General features: G+C 40.9%; 1 protein-coding gene and 1 long non-coding RNA gene across 2 annotated transcripts; one reads left to right on the plus strand and one right to left on the minus strand.

The window, feature by feature from the left end:
- Nucleotides 1-1,253, minus strand: LOC119649728. Its single transcript, XR_005249181.1, has 3 exons — nucleotides 1,004-1,253; nucleotides 325-941; nucleotides 1-258 (listed from the first exon to the last, which is right to left on the minus strand). It is a non-coding gene; the product is annotated as an uncharacterized LOC119649728 (long non-coding RNA).
- Nucleotides 1,254-1,413: 160 nt separating this feature from the next.
- Nucleotides 1,414-13,013, plus strand: LOC119649517 (tyrosine--tRNA ligase, cytoplasmic). The gene is made up of 9 exons (XM_038051699.1): nucleotides 1,414-1,767; nucleotides 1,819-1,961; nucleotides 2,015-2,310; nucleotides 11,482-11,667; nucleotides 11,725-11,905; nucleotides 11,970-12,156; nucleotides 12,231-12,361; nucleotides 12,420-12,537; nucleotides 12,600-13,013. Exons 1-9 carry the CDS (start codon nucleotides 1,564-1,566, stop codon nucleotides 12,726-12,728), a joined length of 1,575 nt encoding a protein of 524 aa, XP_037907627.1. The 5' UTR covers nucleotides 1,414-1,563; the 3' UTR covers nucleotides 12,729-13,013.
- Nucleotides 13,014-14,174: the final 1,161 nt, after the last annotated feature.

Consider the following 14,174-nt stretch of genomic DNA (forward strand, 5'->3'; position numbering starts at 1 on the left):
TTAGATAAACGATTAATGATAATGAGAATTTTTAAATTTACAGCCTTCCATTGTATATTATGATATAACAAGAAATAAATATTCTATAGCATGAGTCTTATATCATTTCACTTTATTTCCTAATCAGGTTTTGGATGGATCGACGAAACTTCTCTATTTCCATCATTTCTTTATGTCGCCTGGCTTTGTTTCTCTTATGTTCCTTCTGCTGTATTCTCCTTTGAGCAAGGATGCAATTGTATTTCTGGGTGAAGGAGACTATAAATAATCAATTAGATTCATGATTAATTTATTTTATTATACGATTTATAAAGTAGTTCGTACTTCTAGAAATTTCGCTATCGCTCTCCTCCGCACCACCCTCGCCAGGGTTTCGGACGGAAAGACCTGTGGAAGCAGCTACTGCGGCAGGATCACTCCATACCTTCCGCGCAAATAGCTCATTCATAAATTGCATTATTGGATTAATATGCATATATATTGTTGAGCTTTTTCAATTCTTTCGTTGAGAAACTTCCGAGAGCGTCTTTCATTTCCCGATTTATTGTTGTGATCTTTGACGGCTTTATATGTACTTTTTAGGCTCCTCATTTGGGAAGCGCATTGATTTGCTGTTAAACTGTAGTCATTGCCACTCAGCTTCTGTGATACACTTTGCCACAGCTTTTTGTGTGAGGTTTGTCCACTTCTAAAACATTATTGCATTGAACGATATGCAAGATATATGCACGATGCGGCTATCTGTACTGATAAATATCGACATATATATATAATGCACTTACAGCCATAGGCGTCTCAATTAAATTTTAGGTATAACATAGCCTTCATCTTCTTCAATTTCCCCGTCGATATTGGCTATGCGACTTTGTTGCTCTCTTGTCAACCGTCCGGAAGTTTCGCTTCAACTATTCCGCATAAGCGCTATCTACAGTATAAGTTATCTACAGGAAAACCCGTCTAAATTGTAGTGAAACATTAACGCAAATTAAGGGTTTTTCTTTACCGCTTTTATACCTCCACGAACAACATTCGCTCAAGGATAACACCCGAAATATCAGCATGTGCAACGACAACAAAAGCAAATATTTTCCGGGATATTTATTCTCTCTCTATTACGTCACATTTGCAAGTAAACATTGTGTTTATCTACATCTTTCTACATATTTTCGCATGTTCAGCCTCCTCCCACGTAACAATAAAAACAACTACTTCGTCCTTCTGTGTACCAAAAAGTATAAGTTTATGATTTGAAATTTCGCCTCGATGTTCAGAAGTAACGACTCCACCAACGGACATCGGTCGTTGTAAGTGGAGCGCACTTCACTGACGTACAAATAACATCGTGAGCACCAAATGACACGCAGCTGGTTTTGACAGCGAGAAGTATTTATAATTTGCAACGTCAACCTGACATTTCACCGATGTCAACTCCTTTCACCTGTGAGCAACGTGCGTGGCAATGCTTTCAGTGTAATCTGATTCATGCATTTCGTCGGAATAGAGGTACTTGTGGAGTGAATTCCAATTCGAGAATTAGCTGGAACGGAACCAATTAGCGCCAATATGAAGCCGCAGCTCAGTCTTGAAGAGAAAAAGACTCTCATCAGCCGGAACCTACAGGAGGTACTGGGGGATGAGAAGCTAACCGCGATCCTCAAGGAGCGTGACCTTAAGATCTATTGGGGAACAGCGACTACGGGAAAGCCCCATGTAGCCTACTTCGTGCCTATGTCGAAAATTGCTGACTTCCTCAAGGCGGGATGTGAGGTATAAAGTCTTAGCATAATTATTGACTTTGGCTGAAATGTGCACTCCTAGGTGACAATCCTGTTCGCCGACTTGCATGCCTACTTAGATAACATGAAGGCACCTTGGCCCCTGCTGCAGCTAAGGACGAAGTACTATGAAGCTGCAATCAAGGCAATGTTGACTTCGATTGGAGTGCCCTTGGAAAAATTAAAGTGAGTTTGCCTCATTTGAATTTTGTAGACAATATTGAAATTATCCTTGACAGGTTTGTCCAGGGCACTGACTACCAGTTATCGAAAGAGTACACTCTGGATGTGTACAAACTAACATCTGTTGTTACCCAGCACGACGCTAGGAAAGCCGGGGCTGAAGTGGTGAAGCAAGTCGAGTTCCCGCTTCTATCGAGTCTGCTTTACCCCGGACTTCAAGCCCTGGACGAGGAATACCTAAAGGTTGACGCGCAGTTTGGAGGAGTCGATCAACGGAAAATCTTTACATTTGCAGAAAAATATCTTCCACAGTTGGGATACGAGAAACGAATTCATCTGATGAATCCAATGGGTAAGTTAATATCTTTTATTCATAGATTATGGGTTTATTTATTGCTTATATTGCATCATCCTGTGTGACATTACATCAGCATTTGGATAACACTCTAACTGGTGGCAATTGAAAGTGTATATTTATCAATTAATTGAACGTTACGTGATATTATTTGATAGGTTCCATGAAGCGAAAGTGCAGTAAGTATTGGTAGGACCAAATACACAATATTTCCAGGGATTTTGTTTGTTATTTTGTCGTAACTTCCACAAAAGTTGCTATTCTGTGCGGTTCGTTGATTTGGCCTTCCATAGGTCCATAGTTGCATTTATTTCTTCTAATGTCACAGGCAGCTACTTAATTGACAAGATATTAGACGTCTCTATTCGGAAATATGAATATTATTTTGATATGTTGAGGTATTTGTCTTGGTATAATGAATTTATTAAGGAAAAACCAGCAAAAAATCTTATCCGAATATCTGTGTCTAAAACTAACCCTACCTAATCTATCTAATGCTAGTATTTTCCGTTAGCAACGGAGTGCTGAGTGGTTAGAGCACAAGGCTGTCTTACGGAAGGTTGCGGTTCATATCTCACTGGTGGCAGTGGGATTTGTATCGTGATTTGACGTCGGATACCAGTCGACTCAGCTGTGAATGAGTACCTGAGTCAAATCAGGGTAATAATCTCGGGCGAGCGCAATGCTGACCACATTGCCTCCTGTCTACTGTGGTGTATCGTTACGGTCTTAAATGAAGTGCTCTAACACACTTCAAGGCCCTGATTCAATATAGATTGTTGCGCCAACGATTATTATTATTAATATTAAAAAACCTACTCCGAGCACATGGTTTTCAGGATGGCCACTATAATGTGACCTGTGATGGAACGATGTCGTAGGCCAGGACGCCAGACAGCTTTTAGGGATATCGAATTGGTGGACCTCGGTGCAAAATCCGGAATGCCTGGAGTTTCTTATTAAGACAGGTCTAGACCAAATACCGCCGTTGATGCTGATGATGATGATGAACTCCATTAAACAATGTCAGCGTGACCTGCCTAGAACTGAGCGATTTAAATATCTCGGGTCAATGCTATCAGCCAGCGTTATGAAATTGTTTCACGTATTAGCGCAATCTGGATGAAGTGGCGTTCCACAACTGGCGTTCTTTGTGATCCACTAATCAACGAAGGTCTCAAATCTAAAATTTACCGCGTTGTTGTCCGTCCTGTCGCTCTCTATGGTTCTGAGTGTTGGCCAACTATAAAAGACAATGCACTGTGCCATGGAGACGAAGATTTCGCATTGGACTAGTGGCGTGACACATTCTGATCACATTCGAAATGATGTTATCCACGGCTTAATACGCGGGATGGGGATTTGAAAGCCTCGGGATTGCATCCAAATCAGGCATTTGATGGAGCCAAATGGCGAAACCGATCATGACGAGCCAGCCCCGCTTGTGACCGGGACTAAGGCTGAAGAAAAAAAGAAGAAGATATGCTGGATTTGATATTCTCATTGAGGGATTTTTTAAATAAAAGCCAGTTTGTAAGACAAGGGATAAATAAATTTTTCCCACAGACCATCTTAGGAAATGCGTTACCATCAGGGTTGGCTTTTATACAGTTCCAGTGCCTGGGTCATTTTGTATTTGTTCGTTGAGTTGAGTTGGTCTTGGCACTGGTGTCCGTCACGCCATGGTAGTAAACACCCCACCACAGCATGACTGAAGGAGAGTGGTGCGCCCTTTGAACGTGTGGTGCTCGATCCTTAGCCTCATAGCATGACTTTCCATACAGCCGTTCATTTTGGAGGTTACATTTTTTTTGGATAGAAAAAACTTTTTATCTGTAAAAAGGATTTTGTGAAGCTCATTTTTTGCGAATTTCTTGTAATTTAGGCGTAATTAAATGGCTTTCACAGCGCCTGTAGGCCCCTAACTGGAGATCGTTGCGTAAAATACGACTCATGGTGCACGTGGAGACGTTCATTTCACTCATTCAACGCTTCTGTTTGCGCAGCGGATTCCCATAAACTCTTGTACGAACAGCCTGTACAACATTCTACAGTCGTACAGGCTTAGGACGCCCATCTCTCGATCGATCTTCGATGTCATCTGTTCCTCTGTACCGTTGTAACGTTCGGTACACGAAGCTTTTGGATAGTATTCAAGTTGGTGACTGTTGAAAGTGTATATTTATCAATTAATTGAATGCGAAATTGGAATAAATATTGTTAGGACTAAATATAAAATATTTCGTATGGTTCGCTATTACTTTCACCCCTGTGCCCCGTGCTACAGAAAGAACAAGCGAGAGTACACGATTTCAAAGTGCTCTGGCTTTGAGCACGAACGGCAAGACGCTAGACAAGGCGTCGACAAAGATATGCATCGTGGACTTGTGAATAGCTTGGTAAATTTAGCAGATTTTTACCTATGTATTAGTGAATACATCAAGGTTTTCGCATCTACTTATGAATTTATGGCTGGTAGCGTTCGAACAATTGGATTAGAATGTATAATGTTTTATTCTTGTTTAGTGTCTTTGTTTTGTACAGGTAGGCTTGTTCTATACATTCACAAGTCTGTACCTTTAAGAGCCGTAGTTCCTTGTTACCTTTCTTTAATATTCAGTCCCACACATTCTCACCAGTTTGTTACTAAAGTTAGTAATCTAACGTAGTGTCTATAACGTTTTTTGCAAAGTCCTAGTGATTTTTTTTGCAACTTTGGCAGCAATATCATGGGTAACGAAGTTGAATTTGTTTATAATACGTAGTTGTGTATAGAAGTTTGGATTTAAACTCCATGTAAGTTTATATCAGTCACTATATGCGTGGGATTTCATGTTTCCCATATGTTCACTAAGTTTTGTTCCGATCCGTTCAGCCGTTTTGGAGAAAAGTGGGTGTGGCAGACAGACAGTGAATCGATTTTAATAAGGTTTTGTTTTACATAAAATCTTAATAATCGGTTTATTACTTTTTGAGCTAAAATTGCTGGAAATGTGGAAAACGTCATTTTGAGAAAAATGTTTAAAAAGTCGTCTTTCGGATAAGATAACATTTCTGACTCGTAATTACAAACAAAATACAATTACAGAAAACAAACCAAATGCACTTGTACAAGAGGCTGACGCCAAGTATTTATAAAAGCGCTATTTACATAGCACTACAATATTACGTAAGGAAATGACTACCTCCTGGTCGTTCGAGCCTGAGCCTGTGTCCGATAATCGCTCGGCTCTAAGCTCATAAAATCTAAAGGAACACGAATTTCACTTTGAAATTTTTGCAGTGTATTCTGGAGTAGCTAACTTAACGCCGGATATCCTGTTTATCATAAAGATCTTTGAAATGAACCGCCAGGAAAACAAGCGATCACTTTCTTTGCTTTTCTGTTGACATTCTTATAAATTGGTGTGCTCCTCCAGCTCTTTTACTGGAGGCTTGGTTTGCAAGACAACAACCAACGGCCGATATTGATGTGCGCTGGTCTAATACGGAACTGCTGTGGAGTCTGTGACCGTGATAGAATGTTTACCTCTTTTAGGATATAGTCGATTTGTATTTTACTGTTCGCTCTATATAATGTGGGAAGACAAGTACAAGGTCGTGAATGTCCGCAAAACCGACTGTACGCTCGCCACATTGCCTCTGCCTTATCATCCACATGACCATTAAAATCGGCAATGATGATATAGTCATCAGCCGGCACGTTACAGGTCTTTGTATCGGGAGGTTGCGAGCAGGCATCTTTGCCGGCATCGGGTCGACCTGTTTTTCGCGATATAATAGTGAGCTTCATCAGCCAGTCATCAAATCGTTCGACTTCTTTAATAGCATCACGGAAACCCTCAGAGATGACAATGACAACACCGTATTGAGTGCCTAGGCTACTCAAATATGGAAGTTTGTAGTCATAGTTACCGTAGTCGCGTTTTAAGTAGCAACTTTTGGCACCGTCCGTCGAGTTTCTTATTGTCTTTACAGTGAGAGTACCAAAATTCAGCTGCAGACACGTACTTTTTGCTCGAATTAATTTACTTGGGTTCTGGCGCCATCCATGCGTTAGAAACCCTTGCTTATTTCTCTAAAAACTCTTTCAGTGGTCCATTTTATTCTTCATCAGTGGATGTAATGTGATACATCAGTTAAATTTTGCGCGAATTCATTGATGAGAGGTAGTGGGTGTCGGTTTGGAGTAATCTGAGGTGAAGATCAACTATTATTAGAAGGACGGCAAACGTCCTGTTGGAGCAGAAACTCATACTCTTATTTTACAATAGCTGTGGTCGTCGGTTTACTCTTATTAGTATGTCGTTTAAACCTATAACCGATGACACTTTATTATGTTTCCTACTTCGAAGTGTTTTAGGTTGGCATTTAGTATTAAGTATTCTCCCACGTGCCTGAACCTACTCTGCACAAGTGCCTGGCACTGTCTCAGAACATGTGTGGAGGTATAGCCGGCAGCGACCATTTTTCAAAGCTGAAGCCATGAACTTATTTCCGACTCCACAGGATGGTTCTGGCCCGTATAGTGGCATCGCATCTTTCCAGGTCAGCTCGCTCGCTGCTTCATTGCCTCCTAACCTAACGTTGAACTCAGAGTATCCCCATCTTATTGAGCGAGCCGACCGTGTTCAATCTGTTAAGGCATTTCCATAACAGTTTCTAATTTACTTCGTAGGATCTAAGTGTCTTAATAGCTGCTTGGCTGTCGGTTAGAATAACAATGTTTTGCCTCGTGTATATCCTTTCGAGGCTGAAGGAGGTACTTCTGTCTATGGCGTATATTTCCGTCTAAAATCTGCTGGTATGTTCACCCATTGGTTCAAAGTACTCGTACGTTTTCCTTAGATCAATGATCCCAGCGCCTACTCCCTCTGCTGTAACCATTGGCCTTACTATACAATGTATATCCAAACTTGTGTCTTCGGGTGTATTTCTATTTTTTCCCCTGCTATGGACTTGCAAAGCATCAGAGCGCTGGTTGGTTTACGACATATGTTTTCAACATGTGCCTTCCAAAATAGTTTTTGGTCTAGTGTGTTTGTTTGACCTCTGTTATTCGTTTCATCTCCATGCCATGTAAAATAATGGCTCTCAGGTGATCAAGATTGCACTTCCTAGTGAATGGTACTATATTGGCCTTAGCTGGATTTATGCGCAACCCCCTTTCCGTACCAGTTACTCGTGATTATCTGTCCGGTTTGAATTCTGTCACAGCTGTATCCTTAGACCCTCGTATCCCCTACTGATTAATACAGTATAATCAGTGTAACTCTAGGAGTTCATCAACTACCATGCTCCACATGAATGGTGATAATACACCATTCTGTGGACAAGCTTGAGTAGTGTTCATGACAATAGAATTTGTACCTGTCGATACTTCTATTTACTTACTCTCTAGCATTCAGCCCATCCAGAACGCCAGAGTGTTTCCCACTCCCTTGTGCATTAGAGCACCTTGTATTTCTATGTGCAATATGTTATTGAACGCTCCTTCGGTCGACCGTTTTGCCTGGTAAGTGTGCTAACATGGATATTAAGGATTGCACATTGCAAGATTAGTTGTAATATAATTGTCTATGATCTTTTCCATCGTTTTAATTACAAATGTTGTCAGGTAGATTGGTCTGAAAGATTTAGGGTTAAAAGGATACGTTTTACCTGCTTCCGGAATAAAGACCACTCTTGCCCATCTCCATGCCTTTGGTATATATCCCAAGGTTATGCTGATCCTTACCACTCTTAGTAGAGATTCTAGGATGATTTTTAGGCCTCTCTGGAGTGGTGCTGGGAAAAATGTCATCTATTCCGGGTAATTTCAGTGGTTTAAAGGTTCCCACTTACCCTTTCTTCCGAGCATAACTCTTTCACTAGTTTGAAATTCACCGTTTTCTCCTGTCTGTTTTTGGGATATCAGGCAGAATGCTATTGCCTTTCGCTGTGGAGTAGGACCCCGAGAAATGAGTTGTGAGAAGCAGGTGTATTCTGTCCTGCTCATTCTCGGTAAATGCTCCATCTTCCTTCTTCAGACACACAGAAAATATGCCCTTGCTTTTGGCTATAAATTTATATAGCCTGAATGGTTCTCTGTTTTTCTATTGGTTCACAGAATTCCCTGAAGCTGTTTCGTTTTGCGTCCCTGATCGTGGCTGTACGTCTTCAGTGCCTGTTTGATGTCACCTGCTGCTCACCTGTAGATGAACAATGTTGTCACTGAGGTGTACTAGTTAGTAGTTTGTTCTTCTGGGATTCCTTATTATTCTATTTACTTCCAAGTTGCCCTCAATGTCGAGTCTGATTTTTCTGTGATCCGACATAGAAAGCTCATCGGACACCCTCCAAACTCTTGTCTAAACCAGTTCCTTAGAGTTAAGTCTAGTGCCTCTTTTCTAGTGCTGGTTACGAATGTTGGTGTGTTCCCTACATTAAATAATGTAAATCAAATAAATATTTCTGATTTATTACTAAAAATGAATTCTAAAAGGTACTCGCTTATTCGATTAATGTCGCTGCTTCATTGACATCACAGCCGAGAAGAAGTAGTTGTCCCTTTCTTTCGCGGAACTTCGCCAGTATAAAGACTAATTTCGGTGGGATTCTGGTGTCGTTTCCTTAGAAGTATCCTGATGCCATGACTGCCTCTCGAATTCTCCCGCTTGGCTTCCAGTCAGGCTTAGACCGCCACGAAGTCTCCAGTTAGAAACTCTGAAAGACATTTGTATGTTAAGTTTCTTTTGAGAATGATGCAAGCTATTGGTTTTTCACAAGAGGAATCCCGAATTACCGCGAATCGATTATATAAAAAGGAGCGATTTGCATCTGTTGCCACTTTCGGTCACGCTGCTCCCAGGGCAGAGAAAAGGCAGCTACTGATGAGTCGCCTCTGCCCTGGACGAAATTGTTAGCCATTTTTTCTACTATTCCAATGTTATCCTTGGAACTTATCCTACTGTAGATAGATCTTTTGTATGATTGCGATTTACCTGGGTTATTTTAGCGTTAGCCATCGGTCTCGTTAGTCTTTTCCAATGTCAGAACATTGCCCTCCACCTACAACAGGCACTTCTTTGCATTTCACTGTCCGATTTGAGCTCTAGATCATTCTTCCTTAGTTCCTCCCTATGCACGTGCACAGTTATGCCAAAATCTGCAATTGATGAGACAGTTACGACGTTTTATTATCTCTCGATGATCATCTACTGCGATCGTGAGAAGTTTGCCGTTACGCTCCTCCTTGTTTCTAAAAACTCCCCATATCCGCGTGTAGAGATCCATGTTTTGAGTGATAAGGAGGCATAGAAGTTTCTACATTACAATCACTGCGGCTATGGGAAGGTACACCGTCATAGCATATGTCGACAGTTCCGTTCCTCCTTCGTTGCGCAGTCTACCAGTATAAAACCTGGTCGAAAGTTTATGCTGGTAAACACGAGCTCCTTATTCCAACTCTCACAAATCTTCATGACGATGAGGTTCTCAATTATTTCTTGCTCCTCACGAGTGAGTACTTTCTCCGGAAATACTCTCCGCAGTATGGCCAATAGAATGCTCTTTACTGCATTAGCATAGCCGACGGTGGGTCTCCTGGCTCCTGCTTTCACCGTCTTGAGATTTCCCACTCCTTGAGCTCGGGTTTAAATTTCTTGGTAAATTTCTTGGGAGCATTTCCTTCGTACGGGCTGATTTCCGCTGCTCCTCACTTTATTGGCTGTGACGCTGAAGGCTTAGGTCTGCGCTGAGCCTTCTTAAAGGCCTCTTCCTCTGGTTTCAGCCCATCCTTCATATAGCGCAGATAACCTTTAGTACCTGCACCACTGAGGCGTGTCTCTTTCCTGACGTCTGATATGGATTTCAGACGAAATTTTGCTAGTCTCTACTTTGTTGTTTGTGGTCTTCGCAGTGGGCCAATGTTGAACTTGGCTGCACTGATTGAGCATCCAGATTCTTCTTCGTGTGTGTGGTCACCTGGGTCGAAATGTTACGCAGATGTGCCTCCGCCTGATGGGCCAGTTTGTATGCGGTGTGGGGTCTCACTTATTTGTTGGTTTGTTTTATTGTTTCACTTATATAATACCCACGAGTATGGGGATTAAGAGGTCAGCTGTGCTATAATACCCCCTAGCGCGGCAAGGTCAGGCTTGCTCTTTGCGGTGACCAGGTATTAGCGAGGCTCCGTTCGAATACAGTCAGTCACTCCCCAATGCAAACTATCCAATGGGCACGGTTTGCATAACACCCTGGATTGGGGGAGGTGTTTTTCAACTCCTCGGTCTAGATTTGTAGCGTTTTGTTAATAGTAAGGTCACCTCGTACATGGTTTGACTGTCACCGCCCACTAATGGTCTTGATAGATGAGAGGCTTGGCCACACATTAATCCCATAGAGAGATATTTGGCTCCCAGAAGGCTGTATTCGGCATCGGTCTATCTTTCAGTTCACTGCTTGACCCCTTGTTTTAATAATATGCACACATATTTCTACTGATATGTATAAACTACGAAATAACTATTTCTAGAATACACTTTTGCTTTGAATCAAGCACTCACTCACTCTCTACATTGGCTGTTTTGTTGTTTATGAAATTATCCTCTTCCGTTCTATGCTCTAAATGGTTGACCATGCCATAACATTAGTCTTCCGATTTCGTTGGTTCGAGTTCGAATCCTGGTCGTCGTGGATATGTTGCGTTCGTCTTTGTGCTTGTCTCCGCTGCTATAAGCTTATCATTTGTACAGCATTCTGTGTGATGATAGTGAAACTGAAGTGCAGTCTCACAGAAACACCATAACAACTAATAGACTGGGTGGATGCCCCATAAAGGAGTGAATACTAAACAAACATCGCCTTGTGTTGCGATTTAATTATGCTTAGCAATTTGTCGTCTTCCAAAATTTCTGGTGTATTTCTTTGTATTTTCTCGAATGATACCTGAGATCGAGGAATTATGCTAATGGACCATGTTTCTTGAAGGACACATATCCTATGAAATCGGAGAGGTAAAATAAAATTTCACCCTGATAGGTTCGACTTTTTAAATTTCCAGCACACTACTAGTTTGGATATGGAGGGTGTTTATATCCGAAGTTCTATCGTTTTTATTCATTTTCATTTTTGATCGTAAGTAAATAATCGCATATCTAAAATATTACTTTCAATTGATTTTCACAGTTCCTGGATTGACAGGAGGCAAGATGTCTTCGTCAGAAGAAGACTCAAAAATAGATCTTCTTGATTCCCCATCAAATGTGAAGAAAAAACTCAAGAAGGCATTCTGCGAGCCAGGAAACATTGCTGACAATGGACTCCTCTCTTTCGTTAAGCATGTATTATTTTCACTTTTCAAGGAAGGGGAAGGTAATTCTTCAGAATCAAAATCACAGTACCATTAACTTATGCGAATTTTCCCTTCAGGATTCACTATAGAGCGCAAAGAAGAGAACGGTGGAAACATCACATTCATGAAATACGAAGATTTAGAGAAAAGCTTTGCCGAGCAATTATTACATCCAGGTGATCTGAAAGGTGCTGTGGAAAACTATATCAACAAATTATTAGAACCTATTCGTGCTGCGTTCGATACGCCCGAGTTAAAGTAAATCAAAGAAAAGTTGAAACTATTTGGTTGGAAAATCTTTAAACGAGAAATTGTCTTGCAGGAAATTAAGTCTTGAAGCCTATCCACCTCCAGGAAAACAAAACAAAAAAGCAAATGAACCAGCAGCCGAGGATGGACCACACAGGTTAGACATTCGAGTAGGAAAAGTTCTTTCTGCGGAAAAACATCCCGACGCTGATACGTTGTACGTTTTGCAAGTAGATGTTGCTGAAGAAACGCCACGAACTGTACGTTAGATTCTATCTTATATTATATTTCCAGTATTTTGAAGTAATTAATGTTTCAAATTTGATGAAAATAGGTTGTTAGTGGTTTAGCATTGTTCGTTAGCCTTGAAGAGATGCAAGGACGTCTAGTAGCTCTCCTTTGTAATCTGAAGCCGTCTAAATTGAAAGGTGTTGAGTCGAAAGGAATGGTGCTTTGCACATCGAAGTAATAAGCCAAATTAAATTTCTTCCATTTCAAATTCACTTTAAGCTTATAATTTCAGTGCGGATCACACCGAAGTGGAACCTATCTTAATACCTTCTAGCGCAGTTCCAGGGGAAAGGCTTTCGTTCGAAGGGTACAGTGGAACACCAGATGAGCAACTGAATCCTAAGAAAAAGGTGATTTTCTATTTAAATAGCTACGTCGATGAGATAGTATATTTTTTATATTTTCGACACAGGTATGGGATAAGCTACAAAGTGATTTGAAAACAAATACTCAAGGACAAGTGGTTTGGAAGGATAGTTTCTTACTTACCCCTCGTGAAGAGAAAATCACAAGTAGATTATCGGATTGTCCTGTGAAGTAAATGCTTTATTGGAGTGGAGTGGAGTGAAGGCGTGCGTAAAAGTTCTCGAGGCTTGTAGGATCGTTGTTTCATTAGGAATAATACGTCAAACGAATCTGGCCTTTGCATACCGAATTGTAACTTAATATAAACATGCTGCGAAAGTATGATTATACAATTTTATTTTGAGCATTTAATGTCATGCATTTTGTCGAGAAAGAATTCTACGTAAGCTTCATAAATAGAAATACACAGCAAATATGACAGCCGAGGATACTCTGAATGAAATGTTTGTTTAATTTTTGACATAGTTGAGGATGTTGGTATATAAATTGATATTGGAAAAGTCGTCTATTATTTGGCAGTCAATCGAATATAACGTTTCAAGAGAAAGGGTGATATTGGTGAAATTGCAATTTTTCCTTTTGTTTCGTAAAACACGCGTTGCCATATAGTCCTTCGTACATGAACAGAATGAAATGAACATCATCGAGGTGAGAATAGTGTACTAGTTATGCCACATGAAAACATCAAATCATATGGGGAATTATTTGACTAGCGGGTGGAAATATGGGAAATACCAAAGGTTAGAACTACATTTATTGACTGACGACCGCTCATTTCGCAATTGAACATGGAAAAATCTAGCGCCAGTTGAGTGCACCCTTTACTCTATTTCTTTTCGTTGAAAACATCCCTCCAGTGTATGATAAGTTACATATTAGCACAGTTTGTACTTTCCTTTTGTTCGGAGTAATTTATTTATATATATCTATATATCTTCTTATCAATCTTTTTTATACGTTACTAAGCTGGGTTCACCACTTTTCGCGGTCGTAAGCTTGATTCGAGCGATATACGGGCCACATGGGATCCTTACGCAAATATATTGTCGCCAATATCTACCGAACGGGCATAGCGAGTGCACCACGCCTATGCACCGTCGTTACCATTTCGAAAAGATACGTTTCAGCCCAGTCCATGTCTTCTTGAGAAGTCTATACTCTCCGTCTACTTTTCTTCGCCATGTACAACAGTTCGTTCGAGATTGTGTTAAACAAAAGTACAGCGAGGACGGAAGTCACTTTCCACGGAGGAGGGTATATTGGTGTGTTATTGAGGCATCCCTCGAGAAAGTGATCCGTGATGCTGAGGTAAATACAAGGGGTACGATCCTCTTTAAGTCCACCCAACTACTGGCCTATGCTGACGATATCGACATCATGAGAAGAACGACCCGAGACATACAAACTGCCTTCATCCAGATCGAGCAGGCGGCGCGAGATCTTGGTCTGCACATCAATGAAGGCAAGACAAAGTATATGGTGGCAACGTCAGCATCAAAAACCAATCAACCAACAACATCAAACCGCACTGGTCAAACGGGAAGAATAAAAATAGGAGACTACAACCCTATCTAGGGTCGAAAATCACAATCGATAAAAGCTACGATGATGAAATCCGCGC

Source organism: Hermetia illucens, chromosome 2, assembly GCF_905115235.1.
Source record: "Hermetia illucens chromosome 2, iHerIll2.2.curated.20191125, whole genome shotgun sequence".
In the NCBI taxonomy this organism is placed as follows: Eukaryota; Metazoa; Arthropoda; class Insecta; order Diptera; family Stratiomyidae; genus Hermetia; species Hermetia illucens.

Coding starts and splice junctions, on each gene's coding strand:
- LOC119649517 (XM_038051699.1), top strand. CDS start 1,564: ATGAAGCCGCAGCTCAGTCTTGAAGAGAAAAAGACTCTCATCAGCCGG. Junction 1,768..1,818: donor TCCTCAAGGCGGGATGTGAG/GTATAAAGTCTT, acceptor GTGCACTCCTAG/GTGACAATCCTGTTCGCCGA. Junction 11,668..11,724: donor ACTTTTCAAGGAAGGGGAAG/GTAATTCTTCAG, acceptor TTTTCCCTTCAG/GATTCACTATAGAGCGCAAA.